The sequence below is a fragment of the Abrus precatorius genome, unplaced genomic scaffold, assembly GCF_003935025.1.
Source record: "Abrus precatorius isolate BTA unplaced genomic scaffold, Abrus_2018 Scaffold2, whole genome shotgun sequence".
NCBI classification, from domain to species: Eukaryota; Viridiplantae; Streptophyta; class Magnoliopsida; order Fabales; family Fabaceae; genus Abrus; species Abrus precatorius.
Genome location: NW_020874362.1, coordinates 30625975 through 30645002, shown reverse-complemented (window position 1 = coordinate 30645002; position 19028 = coordinate 30625975). Strand labels below are relative to the sequence as shown.

Below are 19028 nucleotides of genomic sequence, written 5' to 3'. Positions count from 1 at the left end.
GTTGAACAGGACACAAGTTCATCTCAGTTGAGAAACTAATTAATCTGTTGGTTATTGAGTGATTGAAGCTGCAAGGATGACCTGATGGAACCACATCTTATAATAACCAAATTGCCCTGGTGGGTTTCCTTTAAGATTCTAGTAAGTCCCTTTTGCTTGCACAGGAACTTAAAGAAAAAGCAAACTTAAAAGAACCAAGCCAGGCATACTCAACACGTGTTCTCACAAAATTTCATGACTTTTTTTTCACCAATATGAGATTTACACAGTAATCCTCAATTCAAAATATAAATTAACGTATAGATGGAATTTTTTTCCCATTATTTTCTCTAATGATTAGTGATGAAGAATTAGGCATGAGAAAAAAACGCGTGTGGTTAATTACCAGATCATGCTGGCAGCTTCAGCCTCTCAAACCAACATACTTGTGAAAAGAGATGAACCCTATTGATGGAAATCTTGTGAGATATCAATATCTTGAAACATAGAAATTGACAAAAAGGGAACAAGCCATGCATGTTTGGAGTAATTAAAAGAAGCCCTCGTGATCCTCTATCTCCTGATCCATATGAATGCCTGTGCGCAGTTCGATGTCTCTTTTCTTTCACTGTGCCATAGAGGGAGTATTTAATGGTGGGTTTTGGTCCTCCTTACAGCTATTGACAATGACTTCCTTTCCTCTCCTTTCTCTCTCTGTCTCCTTCTCACTCTGTAGGGTTTACATTTGTTAATCATATTATAACTGATATCAAAGGGGACCACGTAATGGTCCTTAAGAAATAAAACCAAAGTGGAAAAAATTTATATTAGAAGATAAATTATTATTAGCATAAAAGTACTATTGGTCCTCGTTTTGGATGAGAGATCCTTTTCTTTGAAAAAAAAAAAAAAGGTGAGATTTTTAGTAGACGTGCAAATATTTAATTATACGCTTATAACAAGAGTTTGCTTGATTAAACAATTGTCTGATAAGATCTAAATTAAATTAATTGATGTTCTTTATTATTACAATCCATAAAATTAGTTTGTTAATTACGATTTGATATACATATTAATAAGTTTTTCTCAACTCATCAGTCATCACCTTTTGCTCATAATAATGATAGGTTTCTTTAAAGATAATAATTATGTGGTTTGGATTCGAATCTTATTTCTTTTATTGATAAAAGATATGAAATTTTATTGTAAATTATAAATTATTGATAAAGTTAGTATTTGTCATGTTTTTAAAACGATAGAGCTACCCCTCAGCTTGATTTTCTTTTTAATAAAAAAACATAATTATATGTGAAGAAATAATAATAATATCTATCCAAACTTGTAGTACACCTCTCAAAATCTACTAACAAATCATAAGAGTACACAATATAAATTATTCATTCTAACGAAAGAAATTAATATCGACGCTTGTACTTAAAAATACAAATGAATCTACGTAAACTGTCTATATGTTTTCTCTGTACAAAATCAACATCATAATTACTCACATTATGACAGCAGACAAGGATCAACCAGTTAACAGTTTATGATTTGATACTCTTCCATGGTCTAACTAACTCCTGATTATGTATGATTTCGCTTGATAACTTTTAACATTCACGAAAGATTGCATCTTAACTATTTGTTTATAGTCAACATTATGTTGGATATAATTATACCGCAAAGTAATTTATTTGAATTAGTGAAAAATTACACAGAACAATAAAATTTCAATTTAATTGATATTCTTGTGGATCAATTATGACATTAGATATTTTTTCCAACATATAATTATAAAGTGGTATGAATGAAACTAAAGATACATAAAAATAATTAGTATTCAGTTGGCAGTACCGTGACAGGAAGGGCGTCCTGAATGGCATGGAAGCGCGGTAGAGAGTTTGACAATGTTTTGGTACCACATAGAGTTTATTAGGATTTGATTAATAACCTTAGTCTAAACAGGTAATAAAGATAATGTTCCCATGTGCTTTCAGACCACTTGGACCCTACATCCACATAATCACAATTAAATAATGTCTGGTAATTATATGTAATAAAAGGGTATAAATTGGCCAGGTTGGTGGAATCAGTTGAGGGTGTCCTCATTTTGTCTTTAGCTTTGGGTGGTTTCTCTGTCTTTGGTGTATTTGGTTGACAAACAATGACATATGGACAGACCAAATGGAAGGCAAGGACCACAGATATGCACCTTTTTTTAAATAGTTCTTCTGATTAGTGGATAGCATCACATGGTTTTGCTTTTGTATTTTAGCTCAATCAGTTTGATATCTTCAATTGATTAAGGTAGTTGTGACTTGTATGTGGTGGTTGTGAATAAAACACTTCATATTAGGGTTGCTCCCTTTACCAAACGTATTAGGGTTCTCTTTTATTTTCTTCTTCTTTGGCCCCACTTGTGCGTTTGATAATTCAATTAACTAGCTCCTTTATAGATCTTATAGGTTTTCTAAGATGCTCTTTTGCTTTCCATGCCTTCAATCTCACAGTTACTTTGTCCCAGCTTCTACCTAAATCAGGGTAAAGATTCCTTTTTAGAGAAAATCACATTTAATTTATTATCTTCATTCTGTCATGGCCAACTTTTGTTGTTTCACCTGCTCCATTTCACTTCTACTACGCAAAAGAGACACTCCATTCCATTTGATCATTCGAAACATACAGAAACCATAGAAAAGAAGCACACACAAATAATTAGTTTAGCCTATATTTAACAATTCAATTAATTTCTGTGACGTTTTTCAAATATGCAACTTAATCCATAAACAAAAATGAAAAACATATATATCCTTCCATTCATAGTTGATTATCCCAAAATATGATTCAATATGTATTCCTTTTGTCTATTTTCTTTTGCACGAGTTCCCAAAATTAAGAGATGACATATATATAATTTTAAAAAATTAACAATTAACTACCAGAAAAAGAGAGAATTTTGTGTGTGTGTGTGTATTTTTTTCAGTTGGGAGAGTAAAAAAAATAAACACGTATTTCGTTCCCTCCCAAATATTAGGCACCTTTCCCAGTTGTCTTTTATGTAATTAATTTACATAATTTTATTGGTAACCTAAAAATAAGAAGTGACTAGTACTTCGGTGTGATGTGATAGATGCTTTTCTTAATTACCATTGCAATTAAATTGCGATTGACCAAGAAATTAGCTTATTGATTCAATGTATTCATATTTTACAGGAGCAGTTGACGTCATTGAATTGGTTACAACGTGTGTATTAAATGTGGCAAAGAGCAGCGTAATTATGTTGGATGATGGCCAATTTTGCAAGACTGGTTTCAACAATTATTACGAGGTTCTTTCAATAATTATGTTTCCGTGGACATTAGTTTAAAAATTTTAAAAATATAATTATTAATATATTTATTATAATTTTTAATGTATTGTTAATGCAATTTTTAATAAATGGTTTTATTTTTTAATTAGCACTTTTTAAATGCCTGATTAGCAAGACTGATCCTTATATTTCTTAAAATTTGAATTGAATTAGGTTATATACAGGAGTGGCTTCTTATTCACTATAATTAATCCTTTTCAATACATTTAAATACTAATGATTTGGGGAAGGTATAGAAATTTCAAGTATTAAAATTAGTTAGAGAAAAACCAGTGTCATGTGGTTAACGAATAAAAAATAAAAGTAATATTTACCATTATAATGTATTTTTATTATAATTTTTATGTGTTAATTTTATTACTAATATCTTTAAAATACTTGTCAGCAAAATAAAATAGACCTAAGTTTCAAGTTGTGATCAAACCGTAATATAGAGTTTATCCTACACTTTTCTTTCTATATCAATCTCTTTCTTTTTAAGTTTTATGTTCATACATTCCTCTCTTAAACATGAATAATTTATTTGTTAAATTGGAAAAGCTTCCATATAATTGAACACTATTGGCTCTATTCTTCATGTATATTTGATGTTGCTTCTTTTGACGGTCTAATATAATTTGAGTTTTTTTTTTGTTTCAAAAATATGGTGTGAATATAACAGTAAATGGAATGAAATGTTCCGGAAGTTCAATCAATCACTAGACAAGAACTTTTTCATGAAACCAACTGCTCATATTGAAATGAAATGATGAGAGAGTATTCATTAGTGAGTAGATATTTCAAAAATTGGTTCGTATATAAATAGATATTTCAACTCTATATATACGCATCATAAAGAAGAATGTGGATGAAGGAGCGTGGACACGCTGCAAAGTTAATGGAACAGTAAAGGATTAGCTTTTAGTTGGTGTTGCCTTCTTTACTAATTGATGGAGTTGAGTGCAAAAGCCATCAATCATCAATATTCTTTGGGAATTCTTGCATTATAGGTATATGGTGGTGAGACAAACCTGTAAAGAGAGGTTCAGCCTTTTTCTAACGCATGCTCCATCTTTTATCGCTTCTCCAAAATCGGAATAGTACTGAACGTGATGGTATGTCTCTCTGTGCATATACATTTTTCTTCTCTTCCTTTCATAAATCATAAATAGAAGATAATTGAAACTCAGTGCTTAACAATCAACTTATCATATTTTTTCAATTAAAAATACAGATTTTAATAAAAATGTGTGATTCACATTAACGTATACATGTATACTTCAATTATGTTTAATTGTCAATTAATATTAGTCATCTTTAAATCAAGTGGGCATGCACTATAGTTTTATTTGATAAATAAAACTTTTGATTAATAACTAGTCAATTGAATTAGAGGATGATCGAGCAACTCAAGAAGTTAACTTAAACTAACTTTTATTACTAATAAGTTTTTTTTATCAAATAATTTTATTGACTTAATGACTGAAAATTTCTTAAATAAGTTATAAATTTGTATTATGTCATAAACACTTACATATAAATAGATGATTAGCGCACGGATATATGAATTAATTTTTAATACGTACTAAACACTTGCAAGATTTCCAATTTTTAAACAAAACTTTTTAAGAGTTATTTTACATAAGAATTTGTTAGAAATTAATTTTTTCGCGTTATGTCATATGACTATTTACACATTGGACATTGTTTTTCAATTTTAAAAATTATATATTTTTAACTTATTTATATTTAATATAACAAAATATTTATTATTAGTAATTAAAATAGTTTATAATTTTTATTAAATTTAAAAATAATTATAAAATATATCTTATTTTTTATTTAAAAAATATTTTAAGTTAATAATAAGTCACAGTTAAAAAAAAGACCCACCCATTAATTCTAATGTGGTGCCACACAAACTAACTGAGTCAAATATATTATAAATATTTCTTTTTTTTGACATTTATTTTTACAAAAAAATTAAATAAATTGAATCTTTATAAATAAACAACTTCATCTAAATTGTGAAATTTTTTTATAAATATTTATTAATTTACTTAAAAATTATTTATTTCATAAAATAACTTGAACAAACTTATTTTACTAGTAATATAATATATCCTAATAGTATATAAAATTAATATACATCATCAATACACTAACGGTTAGTTAATGGGGTTTAATTTAAATAATATATGTTGAATTTCTTTTAAATAAGATTTTAGATTCGAATTTTTCATATTAAAAAAATTGTCACCGAGAAAATGCATTGTATTGTTAATATAAATTTACAATATAGATACTAAAAGTTTATATTTTGTTAGATAGTCATATCAATTAATGAACCAATTTTAACACTAAATTTTTTTTGGCCGTTAGTAAATATATTTTTTCATAAGGAGAGATAATTTAGAAGTGATCTTTGGACATTGAATCTATTAAAATTGTATTAAAAAAAATAACTTCCTTCTATGTAATAAATTATGTATGAAATTAATGATTGTTATTTTTAAAATTATAGTTAGAAAGTTATTTTAAAAAAAAAAAAATCTAAATCACTAGTAACATATTCTAAAATATAAACTCTCTTGCCAAATATGCATCTCAGATAGTGACGGAGATTATTGAATATGGATGTTTCCTAGGCAAACAAAAGAGCGTGCAGTGGGAATAGTATTCTTTTACACGCTAGAGTTACAAAGAAAATGAAAGAGCATTGACTTTGATATATATATATATAACCAAAAGAGTGAGGTGATATTTAACAGGATTATATATATTTTTAATTTCCATTAGCATAATTTTATTTTTTTAATTTTTTTAATTATCATAAATGTATTGGATATGAAACTGTTCGGTCTTACATATAGAAAAATAAAATCGAGTACCTATTCGACCCTGTTTTGCTGAATACCTTTTGTCGGGATTTAAAAGTAATTAATCTAATTAAGAGTAATAATCAAAATATTATCTACTTTAAATAAAGGGTCAAAATCAAGACTGACTCTGCAGGCTCACTAACTCATAATAATGCTTATAAAAAGAAGGTAGGAAGTATAGGTAAAGAGTTGACTTTTTATTATTAAATAACATTTATTGCTCAGAACCGAATTATGACTTCAGCATCGGAGTGCCTTTTGCATGTACCTTCCCCATGTCAGCAACAGTCAGAAGAATGTGACCATTTCAGAGCAGAAACTTAAAAGACTAGTGTTTCTTTAATAGGAACAATAAATTTTTAAAAATTAATGAAATTTGTATATTTTTGTTTATGATATGACATAATTAAATTATTCTTAAGTAACATATAACATAATATAACTAAATCTATACCCCCATCATTATTAAATAGTGATAAGAACTATTTCAAAAAATTAAAATTTAAAATAACAATAAAATCACATTAAATCATATTTCTGAAGACTAAAACTATATTTATTATATAAAAATGAGAAAGTTATAGAGCTCACTTCATAGACTTGACAAATATATATATATATATATATGTGTGTATTTTTTTTTTCCTCTTATTCTTCTCATTGTATTAAACTAGCTTGTGTTAGGGTTTATTATGTGCATTAATTAAAGTATTATTTATAATCCCTTAATATTACTACTATTCTGTTTACTAAGAATTTAAATAAAAATAAAGGTTTCATATACAAGCATTTGTTGCTTGTCAGAAGAAAACAAACTCACACTGCATAATTGACAGCATAATTATGGAACTGAAATAAGTGGGAGATTAAAATCGATGAAAGCCTTAAGGGAATTTCCACGAAATAACGCACAAAGTGGCACATGGCACCAAACTGTATAAGACATGTACTACCAATAGCTCTTGATTTGTCTGGTTTTTGACTTTTCTGTTTATTTACGCATCGGAAAATGAATAGAGATCTAGTTTGTCCCATATTGATTATAGGGCTAGTAGCTATTGGGACTTGGGAGGACCATTTCTCTTGCTATGGGAATCTTTTAATTTATCAATTTTATACTTAAAAAAGGCGAAAGGTGAACCCAAAAGGTGGAGCTATATATAGCTAAGGCGTGATTTGTGAACCTTGTACAATTTGCTATATGTTTTGGGATCTCTGTTCATGTACTTGTTTCAATCTCATCATCTTACCTACACTTTTAATGTGAATCATCCTTTTAACCCCCACGCTTGCCTCATTTTGACTCGTAACTTTTTCTTTTTCATTCATGTTTTTATCTCTCAAGCGCAAGTCAAACGTTTGCTTGAGTTGGTGTACCAACTATATGAGACAGTTATTCATAGAATATCTAGTTTTATATACACTGAGTGGAGACTAATTTATATGCGTTTTGCATTACAACCGAAAGGTAGCATCACCCACATCTACAACCAAGACACAAAAGGAGATTTAGCAATTGGGCCTAGCAAATAGGATTATCGAAATGGTCTTCATGGCCGTCTGTCTTGAATGGTGTTCCATTTTGGACTCAAGAAAAGGGCAAATTTTGACCCAAAAATGGGGGAAGGGGGAACAGTAATCCACAAAACCTTGGCTGGTGTTGACTAAAAAATTCGTGGCTGGTGTATATATATATATTTACACATGTATTTTTTTTTCACACCATCATGTGAGGAAAAGTGGAATATTTTACAAAATATGATAATTAAATAGGAATAAAAATATATGTACAAACACCTACATTGTATCTTTATGAATTAAAAAATGTTGATTTTATATATATATATATATATATATATATATATATATATATAAGGTTTAATTGTACTTTTGGTCACAGTAATTTAATTTATGTGCAATTTTAATACTCCTAATTTTGATCGCTCACATTTAGTTCCTCTGATTTTTTTTTAAATATACAATTTTGTTCTTCTTAATTTTAATTGCTCACACTTTATCCCTCTAGTTTTTTAAATATTAAGTCTAGGTTCGTTTAAAGTAAGTCCTGAATTGGCCTAAATCAATTATACAATTATATCTACAATTAATATGCTTGTACTAGAGGATCAGGGTACCATGGTACAAACAAATATGCCTATAGTTGGTAGGGCTTTTGTTTGCCTTAATTGTTGGTAATTTGAAATAATAATTCAAAACTCAAAACTTATCAAAATTTATTGAAATAAACCCAAAATTTCGACCCATATATGTCTGCTTACATGCGTAAGATCAAAATAACCTGTAAACCAATCATTATGTACCTATTTATTGTGAAAAGATGGAACAGAAGCTAATAGCTAAATCATTTTTCTTCACTTTCTATACTTGGCCACCCTTGATCAGCCTGTAACTTGACAAACTCTGCCAATATCTTGATCTCTTCATCTTCCAAACGAGCTCCGAATGTGCACTGACCCCGTGGCATGCACTCTTTACCAAAGCCCTGCATGGAACCATAAGACATTCTTCGGCCAAGTAGAATCTCAATATTTGTACGAAAATTTAAACCAGTAAACATAAAATATGAATGATGAAGGCCATGGCATCAGGTGGAGCAAATTAGCAATATATGTGTGTGTATTTAGTGAGATTATGAGAGGGTAGAGAACTTTTAAGTTTGACCATACTACTACCATATATTTATATATGAATGATCAAGATTAATTTTATTTAAATTTAAACTTAGTTAAAATGTAGATCCTTTCATCATGAGAACATACCCCACAAGTGCGCGCATGTTTACATACACAATTATACATTGATGGTTAAAATTTATTATACTTGGATCTAAACTTAACCGTCTAAACTTAAGTCTACAGAAGATGACTTACTGGCATTCTTCCTTTTCCATAGTATGTGACACGGTAGATCGCTTCTTCTGTATCAACTCCATTTCTGTTGTGCAACATTTGGATTATCTTAAAGAGATAGACAAAAAATAAAACTCAAGTTTTCTACAACTGTGGTAAGAGGCCAATGAATTGTGAATTTCAAATTGACATTTGTGATCCTCTAAAGAACTTGGTAAGCAAGCAATTTACAAGTAGGAAATATTGATTGATGCATACAATTTAGACCAGAGCAATTTTTTGCCAATGAAAGAGTTGATAGATTGTCTTCACAAAGTCTGAAAGAAACAAGCCCTGAAATTTTGTTTGAACTTAGTTTTGAAGTGTATACTTCAAATATTTCAGTGCTTTCTATCTCCATCATATTGTCATATCACAGCATGAGGGTAGTAATTAGGTTTTTGCCAGTTACCTCTGTAAATCCTTTGTAAATAAAGTTGACCCCTGTAAGAAAAAATAATAGAAAAGAATATGGAACAAAGAATAAATTAATTTGAGTTAGCAATGACATAAAGCGATGTCATGCATAAGGGGATGCTCACTGGTTGTATTATGTTTCCTCCTGCATCGTGACATCCAATACAAGCTTGACGAAACAATGTGGCTCCTTTCTGAATATCAATGGTTTGAGCACTTGAAACTGTAGAGTAGAAGAAGCTAATTAACATTAACCCCTTGTTTACTTTGTGCAAAGGTTATGTTTAGAATAGCTGACAAGTCCAGAAGTGCTAGTTCTTTTGTCACAATAGCAAACTTTCTTCTGTTGGATTTGAGATAAGGTAAGTGAAAGAAGCTAAAGCAGATTTGACTCAATTGACACACACAAATATTGACACTAGCAAGCCTTAGATGTCATAAATTGTTCGTCTATGGCTCTATGTCATTTCTGTTATCATTATCCTTAATATAGAGATCTTGTCTATTATTCAGCCCTTGAGTACATGTTAACCATTTATCAACCCTGAATTTCCTCTCTTCAACTAGGATTTATTTGAGGTGATAGCAGAGAATATTGAAGAGTGAATGAATGGTTCATTAACATATTGGCTGTGGGCTTGAATATAGGGAACAAAGAGTGAGTGGCATGTTGTCTAGTCAGAATTACGTTACATGTATTTGTCTTAGCATCATATTATCATTCATGAACCCATTTTACAAGAGTGAGTGGCATGTTGGCAGTAATGAATCAAAAGAAGGGGCATTTTAGTATTTTAAAAAATGACAACTCACCTGGTGTGCTGCAAATTGGAGATAAGACTAGAAACGTGGCCACAAGAGGAGGAGCCAAGTTCTTGTAAAACTTCACTTCTTTCTCTTTTCTAGGAATGGGATTCTCTACCCTTTTCACGTTATCCTTTAAACAATGTCAAGCGTTCATATCAATCTCTCTTGTTTTTCAAGTGTTGTGAGAGTTATAATTCATAAGCACGCAAGAAAAGTGAGAGAGACAAGACTTGTACCTTATTGGAGAGGAAGAGAGCGTAATCAGTGCAACCAGAAATCAAGGAAGCAAGCTTCATTTTTGTTTCTTGTGTTTGATTTTAAGGCTTTATGCACAAATGAACAGAAACAGGATTGTGGATATATTTAACATACGAGTGGAGGAGTGGATGCTTTCTCTAAACTCCAATTCACTCCCACAGTTTCCTCTCTTTCTCCAGCGTGCACATATGATGTGTACACACAATTTAGCGTCTAGATAGCGGGATATGCAAAATAAGAAAATAAAACTTTATTTATAATTTATTTAAATTAAAGTATTTTATAAACTTAGTTAACTTTAAATTAATAGTAAATAAATATTAAGGATTTTTATAACTTGTAAGGATCTAAATCTCTCTATATATTATCTTGAAACAGATTTATGCCGGTGAATTGCTGGTGTATTTTATTTTTAAATGTTAGTAAGTAGTTAAAAACTTGTCGATTTTAGGACTAACTAGTTTAGTAATATTTTATATAAGATAATAATAAAAAAGTTAATTAACAAGTTTAATCTCTAAAATTTAAAATAAAATTAACAAAGATGTAGATAAAAAGAAATTACTACAGCAAAAGAGAATGTAATTACACATAATTTTTGGTCAATTTTAATCTTAAATTATAATGTAAATGAATACCTTCACTCACTTCCCAAATAATAGACTCTTATTTGTAATATCAAAATTGATATATTAAAATTATTATATATTTATTTTAAAATTGTTACAATTTATTTAACAATTTTTGTTAACATTAATAAATTGAATTTAAGAAGTAGTAATTTTTTTATTAAAAATATTTATTATAATTTTGGTTTAAATATAACAAATAATTCAATAAAAGTTGTTATGTTTAAAATTAGTCACTAAAAAATATTTTATTTATAATTTATTTTTTTATTAATATAGCGGGTAAAAAAATAGTCTCTGTCACTGATTTTCATCAATTAAGTGTTTTATTGTCTAAATAAAATTTTAATTTAGTACTGTCATGAACATTTATCCTACTGAACACAAATTATATAAACATTTTAAATAAAAAATTATTTTTATTTTCTATAAAAATTGTTTTATTTAGAATTAGTTTTTAAATTATTTTGTTAAAATTTAATTTCTAATAAAATTAATGAATACAAAGTTAATTTAAGGTCATGGGATTAATATTTGTTTAAGTATTTAACCGACTAATGATTTTTTAATATTGAGTTTTGATTGAGTACTTGACACATGCTAATGTTAGATTAAAATTTTATTAGTCAATTCATCCTAAGCTAATAACAAAAAATAATTTTGTACTCATTTAACTTGTTAAAAATTAAATCTTAAAAGAAAATTTCAAGGATTAATGTTAAGTATAGCAACTTTTATAAGAATCAAAAACTTATTAAAGCTTTTATTTTAAAAAAGACCAAAGTATTTCTTTTTCCTCTTAAACATTTACCTAATACTAACTTTATCATTTAGAATACTAAATAAATCTTTCAAAGATTAAAAATAATTATTATTATGATGACTTATAATGATTTAAAATTTTTATTTTTAATTAAAAATATTTTAAACTTATATTACTATTGTTGATATATTAAGAGAAAAATAAATCAAAATCTGCAGCTATTAATCTTGTTTAAGATTGGTTATAATTACAAAATTAAAGGCCTAGATTAGGAATCTGATTTGATATTCTTTTCTATAAATACATCTTGTAAAATAGAAATCACTTATTTTTACATGGTACAAAGTCCGATCTAAACCATCTCGATGCCATATGTGTAGAGTGAGTCAAGGAGGGCGACAAAACAAAAGTTGTGACCAAGTTGAAATCTGGAGCTTTAATTGAAGGAGTTGTTCTTCCCAACAAATTAAATGGCCAAAATTACCCCTAGTGGATACTGAGTAGTGAGACTTTTCCTCTAAGTAAAAAGAAAGGAAGGTATATTACCAGTGACATCAAACAGCCTAAATCAAGCGACTTCAAACTACAAAAATGACAGTTTAAGAACAGCCTCGTAATGTCATGGCTACTCAACACCATGACAAACGAGATGGGAGAGAATTTCATGTACTATGATAAAATAAAGGAAATATGGGACGTTGTAAAGGAGACATACTCTAACATGGATAACACCTTGACGATTTTTGAAATCAAAAGCTTACTCGAGATCCTCTGACAAGGTGAGTCCACTATTACTGAGTATCTTAATTCTTTAAATCAATATTGGCAATAGCTAGTGCATATAAGAAACTGGTGGTGTGGAAGTGCACTGAAGATAATAAAGGTATAACAAATTGACCAGAAAGATAAAATTTACAAATTTCTCTCTGGACTCAACCAAGAACTTGATAAGTCTAAGAAATAATTCTTGGAACCAAACCACTACCAAGTTTAGAAAAGTGTTCTCTGAGGCCAAGAGGGAAGAAACTCCTAACACAATAACTTATGGTGAAAACTTTGCAATGACAGTAAGTAACCAGCCTTGACCTACCCAGAAGAAAAATTGACTTTAGTGTGAGCACTGTAAGAAGTCTGGAGACACAAAGGAGACTTGTTGGGCAATCCATGGGAAGCCAACTAATGTGAAGAATTCTAGAGGCAAAGAAGTTTATGGTAACATGGCCATCTTGAGGTTAGTCCCTTCAGTAAGGATCAAATGGAATTGATACAGAAACTTCTCTAGCAAGCCATATAAGACAATGAAAAAAACACAGGTACAACCTCCATTGCTGAAAAAGGTAATGTCCTTATTGCTCTAAATGTTGGTACAAAACAAAAATCAAATCATGGAATATAGACTCAGGAGCTTCTAATCATATGACCGAAGACTTAGAAGCTTTGAGTAATTATACACCATATATGACCCATTCAACTGTCCGCATAGCTGATGGAACTCTCTCAAAAGTCATGGGTAAAGGTTCAGTTTAGATTTTAAAAGATATTATACTAAATTCAGTACTATATGTTCCCAAACTCAACTGCAATTTGTTGTTTATGTTGAGAAAATTACGTCAAATTTTCTTGTAACGTCAGATTTGTGGAAGTGAAAAATAAATGTGGAATATTTGCACACACAAAATTGATAACGGAGTTTAGCCAATAGTGCCTACATTTCCGAACTGCTACAGATATATTACTGAAAAAGAGAATATACTCAGTGTTTACATAACACTTAAAATACTCACAACCACTCACAACTCATAACCCAATTATACCCAAAAGCTAAACTATTTTCTCTCTTTTTCTTTCTCTTATTTGCTCTCTATTTTTCTCTCAGAAATGGGCAAAGAATGGATGGAAGAACTTCGTATTTATAGGCAACAAAGCATCACAATTTGTTAATTTTTCAACCAAAGTTAGGCACCGAAAACGTTAACATTCAACCGAATGTTAGGCACCGAAAATGGCACACCGTTCTTGACTTTTCAACAATCTCTCACTTGAAGACTGATTTCAATATGTCTTCACACCTCAATCAATGCAGCAGTCTTTTCATGATCTGTTATTCTAGCAGGCCAATTGAAGTTGAACACAACTTCAGTTTGTCAATGGTCACCACCTTTGTTAGCATGTCTGCTGGGTTCTTGACTTTTCAACAATCTCTCACTTGAAGACTGATTTCAATCTGTCTTCACACCTCAATCAATGCAGCAGTCTTTTCATGATCTGTTATTCTAGCAGGCCAACTGAAGTTGAACACAACTTCAGTTTGTCAATGGTCACCACCTTTGTTAGCATGTCTGCTGGGTTCTTGCTTCCTACAATCTTTTTTAATGTCAGCACCTTATCCTCAAGCAGAGATCTGATGAAGTGATAACATATATCAATGTGCTTTGTTCTAGAGTGAAACGCTGAATTCTTTGCCAGATGTATTGCACTCTGACTGTCACTGTGCAAAACACTCATTTCTTGGATGAATTCCAGCTCTGTTAACAAACCTTGAAGCCATATCAACTCTTTACTGGCTTCTGTTACTGCTACATACTCAGCTTCTGTAGTGGATAAAGCAACAATCTTCTGTATCCGCGACATCCAACTGACAGCTGTAGTACCAACAGTAAAAATGTAACCGGTGGTACTTCTTCGGTGATCGACTTCACCTCCGAAGTCTGCATCTACATAGCCTTGTACTTTTAATTCTCCTTTTCCAAAGTACAAACACTTCTTTGTTGTGCCTCGTAGATACCTCAAAATCCACTTGACTGTTTCCCAATGAGCATTTCCTGGATTTTCCATAAACCTGCTTACAACTCTCACTGCATGGCCAATGTCTGGCCTAGTACACACCATTGCGTACATCAAACTTCCAATGGTTGAAGCATATGGAATCTTAGCCATGAAGTTTCTTTCTTCCTCCGTCTGAGGGGATTGATCCTTGGATAGGCGAAAGTGACTGGCCAAAGGTGTGCTAACTGGTTTGGCCTTGCCCATGTTGAATCTTTGTAAAACACGATTGATATACTCCTCCTAAGATAACTGCAAAATTCCTCTTTGCTTATCTCTCGTGATTTGCATTCCAAGAATCTTCTTTGCTGGACCTAAGTCCTTCATGTCAAATTCTTTTGACAGCTGCATCTTTAGATCTCTAATCTCGTTCATATCTGAACCTGCTACTAACATATCATCAACATAAAGTAGCAAAATGATATAACTGGAGTTATACCTTTTGAAGAAACAATAGTGGTCAGCATTGCATTTCTGGAAGTCTTCCTTGTGCATGAAGCTTTCAAACTTCCTATACCACTGTCTTGGGGCTTGTTTCAGGCCATACAAGCTCTTCTTTAATCTACATACCATATTCTTTTTCCCTTCTTCTGAGAAACCTTCAGGTTGATGCATGTAGATTTCCTCATCTAAGTCTCCATGAAGAAATGCAGTCTTCACGTCCAATTGCTCAAGATAGAGCTCTTCACTAGCCACAATACTTAAGACAGACCTGATAGTATTGAGCTTTACAACTGGAGCAAAGATTTCAGTTTAGTCAACTCCTTCTTTTTGCTAAAATCCTTTGACAACTAGTCGGGCTTTGTATTTCTTGGAGCCATCATGATCCTCCTTCACCCGATACACCCATTTGTTGTGAAGTGCCTTCTTTCCCATAGGTAACTCAGCTAGTTCCCATGTCTTATTAGAGATCAAAGACTTCATCTCGTCTTTCATAGCAAGCTTCCACTTGTTGGCATCTATAGTTTGACATGCTTCTTCATAATCTTCAGGCTCTCCTCCATCAGTTAACAACATGTAGTCCATGTATCTCCTGTTAGGCACATGAGGTCGAGAAGACCTTCTCAATACAGGAGTTGAAATAGGAGCCTCTGATGTGTCAGACTGCTGCTTACTGTTCTCTTCAATTGATTCTTCTGACTGAGGATTCTCAACTACAGGATTTTCTGGGACATCATCTACTTCTGCATACACTGGCTCAATCTGTTCTACATTGTTGGCGCTTGTGCTATGCTTGTCCTTGTACATCACTCTTTCATTGAAGATTACATCTCTGCTGCGGATCATCTTTCTGTTTTCATCATCCCATAGGCGGTAGCCAAACTCATCTTCACCATAACCGATGAAAGTGCACTTCTTTGATTTGGGATCAAGCTTACTCCTGCCTTGATCATTAATGTGCACATATGCTACACAGCCAAAAACTCTAAGATGTGAGAGTTTTACCTCTTTTCCACTCCATACCTCTTCTGGTATTTTGTGCTCCAATGGTACCGATGGACCTCGGTTGATCAAGTAAGCTGCTGTGTTGACTGCTTCTGCCTAGAACTGCTTTGGTAAGCCTGACTGCACACGCAAGCTTCTGGCTCTTTCAGTCAACGTTCGATTCATACGCTCAGCTATACCATTGTGTTGAGGCGTACCTGGCACGGTCCTCTCCATTCTGATCCCGTGCTCATAGCAGAACTTCTTGAACCTGGTGTCTTCATATTCACCACCATTATCGGTTCTAATCTTTTTAATCTTCAATCCTGTTTCATTTTCAACCATGGCTTTCCACATCTTGAAAGCCTCAAATACTTCAGACTTATATTTCAGAAAGTATACCCACACTTTTCTGGAGTGATCATCGATAAAAGTCACAAAGTATTGCTTCCCACTAATGGATGGAACAGATGTTGGACCCCAAACATCAGAGTGAACAAGCTTAAGTCTTTCCTTCTTTGGGGTTCTTCCACTTGTCTGAAAGCTGACTCATTTTTATTTTCCAAGTATACAGTCTTCACACATGTCAATTTCTACTGACTGAAGACCTGGTAGCTTAACGTTTGAGTGCATGATTTTCATCCCTTTCTCACTCATATGGCCTAGTCTCTGGTGCCATAGATTGAGATTTTCATTTGCTGCAACTGCAATCAGATGACATGCTCCTGCTGTCTTATAAAGAGTACCACTCTTTTTGCCACGAGCAATTACCATTGCACCCTTTGAAATCTTCCAGCTATCACCGTGGAAGACTGTTGTGTAGCCTTCACTGGCCAACTGGCTTACTGAGATTAAGTTCTTTGTCAGGTCGAGAATATGTTTGACATTTTTCAATTTGCATACAGACCCGTTCAACTTAACCTTCACTACACCTTTACCCACAATCTCACATGATTGGTTGTTACCAAGGTAAACTTTACCAAGGTTTCTGAGAACATATTTCTTGAAGAATTCTCTCTGCGAAGTGGCATGAAAAGATGCTCTAGAGTCTAACACCCAAGACTCTTCCTTGCTCTCTAAAGAACATATCAACGCATCATCTCCTCCAGAGGTGGAAGCAACATTTGCCTCGTCTTTCGCGTCCTGATTCTTTCGTGCATTCTTGCACTGATTCTTGTAGTGCCCGGACTTCCCACAATTCCAACACTCGATTGCCTTCGATTTGTGGGAACTATGATGACTACTGGATTTGGACCTCCTGTCCTTTAATTTACCACGTCCATTTCCTCTGATTAAATTTCTTCCTCTTGACTCTGTATGCAATACTGAAGAGGTTGATGATTCTCCTGACTCTCTTCGTTGGATTTCTTCATTGAGAATTAGATCACGAACATCATTAAATTTCAACTTAGTGTCTCCCGTCGAACTACTCACAGCTGTGACAGTAGTCTTCCAACTTTCTGGTAGAGAGGACAAAAGTGCCAATGCTCGTACCTGATCATCGAATTCAATCTCAACTGAACTCAATTGGGTTAGAACTGTATTGAGCTCATTTATGTGGTGCGCTACTGATGCGCCTTCTGTCATCTGAAGGTTGAATAACCCCTTCATCAAATAAACTTTATTTGAAGCAGACGGCTTTTCATACATGTCGGAAAGAGCCTTCATAAGATCCGCCGTGGTCTTTTCTTTTGCAATGTTGAAAGCAACATTACGGGATAACGTCAATCGGATGACTCCAAGGGCTTGTCTATCGAGAAGATTCTATTCGTCCTCTTTCATGCCCTCTGGCTTTGTTCCTGTGAGAGGTTGATACAGCTTTTTCTGATACAGATAATCCTCGATCTGCATCTTCTAAAAGCCAAAGTCTGTACCATCGAACTTTTCAATTTTCACCTTTTCTTCATCTGCGGCCATCACTCCCACTCAAATCTGACTTCTCCTCAGAATTGTTTCTGACAATTTCTGTATACCACTGTGTTTAGAACACGTCTGTGAACAAATTTGTAATGCTGACAAATTTTTCACTGTTCACTATTTACTATTCACGTGAACAGTACTTCACAAAAAATTGCAGAATTTTGAACCAGCTCTGATACCAGTTGTTGAGAAAATTACGCCGAATTTTCTTGTAAAGTCAGATTTGTGGAAGTGAAAAATAAATGTGGAATATTTGCACACACAAAATTGATAACGGAGTTCAGCCAATAATGCCTACGTCTCCGGACTGCTGCAGATATATTACTGAAAAAAGGGAATACACTCAGTGTTTACATAACACTTAAAATACTCACAACCACTCACAACCCATAACCCAATTATACCCAAAAGCTAAACTATTTTCTCTCTTTTTCTTTCTCTTATTTGCTCTCTATTTTTCTCTCAGAAATGGGATACAAAGAATGGATGGAAGAGCTTCGTATTTATAGGCAACAAAGCATCACAATTTGCTAATTTTTCAACCAAAATTAGGCACCGAAAACGTTAACATTCAACCGAATGTTAGGCACCGAAAATGACACACCGTTCTTGACTTTTCAACAGTCCATGAGTAAACTGACAATGGATTTGAATTATGTTACTATTTTTTCACATAATGTGTGTGAATTTCAAAGTTTGGAGTCGGGGAAGACGATTAGCAATGCTAAGAAATGTGTTGGACTCTTCCTTATTCAAGATGAAGAACCTAAGGCTCACTCTTATGTAGTAGATCATCTAGGAGCTAAGAACTTAACAATGTTTTGGCACTGTAGATTAGGTTCACCCAAATTTTGTGTATTTGAGGA

The 19028-nt window shown here is 32.2% G+C and overlaps 1 protein-coding gene across 1 annotated transcript; it reads right to left on the bottom strand.

Annotated features, from left to right (window-relative positions):
* Positions 1–8304: 8304 nt before the first annotated feature.
* LOC113858835 (cytochrome c6, chloroplastic) lies at positions 8305–10838 on the bottom strand. The gene is made up of 6 exons (XM_027491604.1): positions 10581–10838; positions 10351–10474; positions 9663–9760; positions 9533–9564; positions 9103–9166; positions 8305–8714 (listed from the first exon to the last, which is right to left on the bottom strand). The coding sequence occupies exons 1-6, from the start codon at positions 10638–10640 to the stop codon at positions 8574–8576; spliced, it is 519 nt and encodes a 172-aa protein (XP_027347405.1). The 5' UTR covers positions 10641–10838; the 3' UTR covers positions 8305–8573.
* Positions 10839–19028: the final 8190 nt, after the last annotated feature.

What these genes read in the sequence shown, in the direction of transcription:
- LOC113858835 (XM_027491604.1), bottom strand. Translation starts at nt 10,640, where the DNA reads ATGAAGCTTGCTTCCTTGATTTCTGGTTGCACTGATTACGCTCTCTTC. An exon ending in CTCTCTTCCTCTCCAATAAG is followed by an intron (nt 10,475 to 10,580) that starts GTACAAGTCTTG and finishes CATTGTTTAAAG; the next exon opens with GATAACGTGAAAAGGGTAGA. An exon ending in GAGGAAACATAATACAACCA is followed by an intron (nt 9,565 to 9,662) that starts GTGAGCATCCCC and finishes TTTTTCTTACAG; the next exon opens with GGGTCAACTTTATTTACAAA.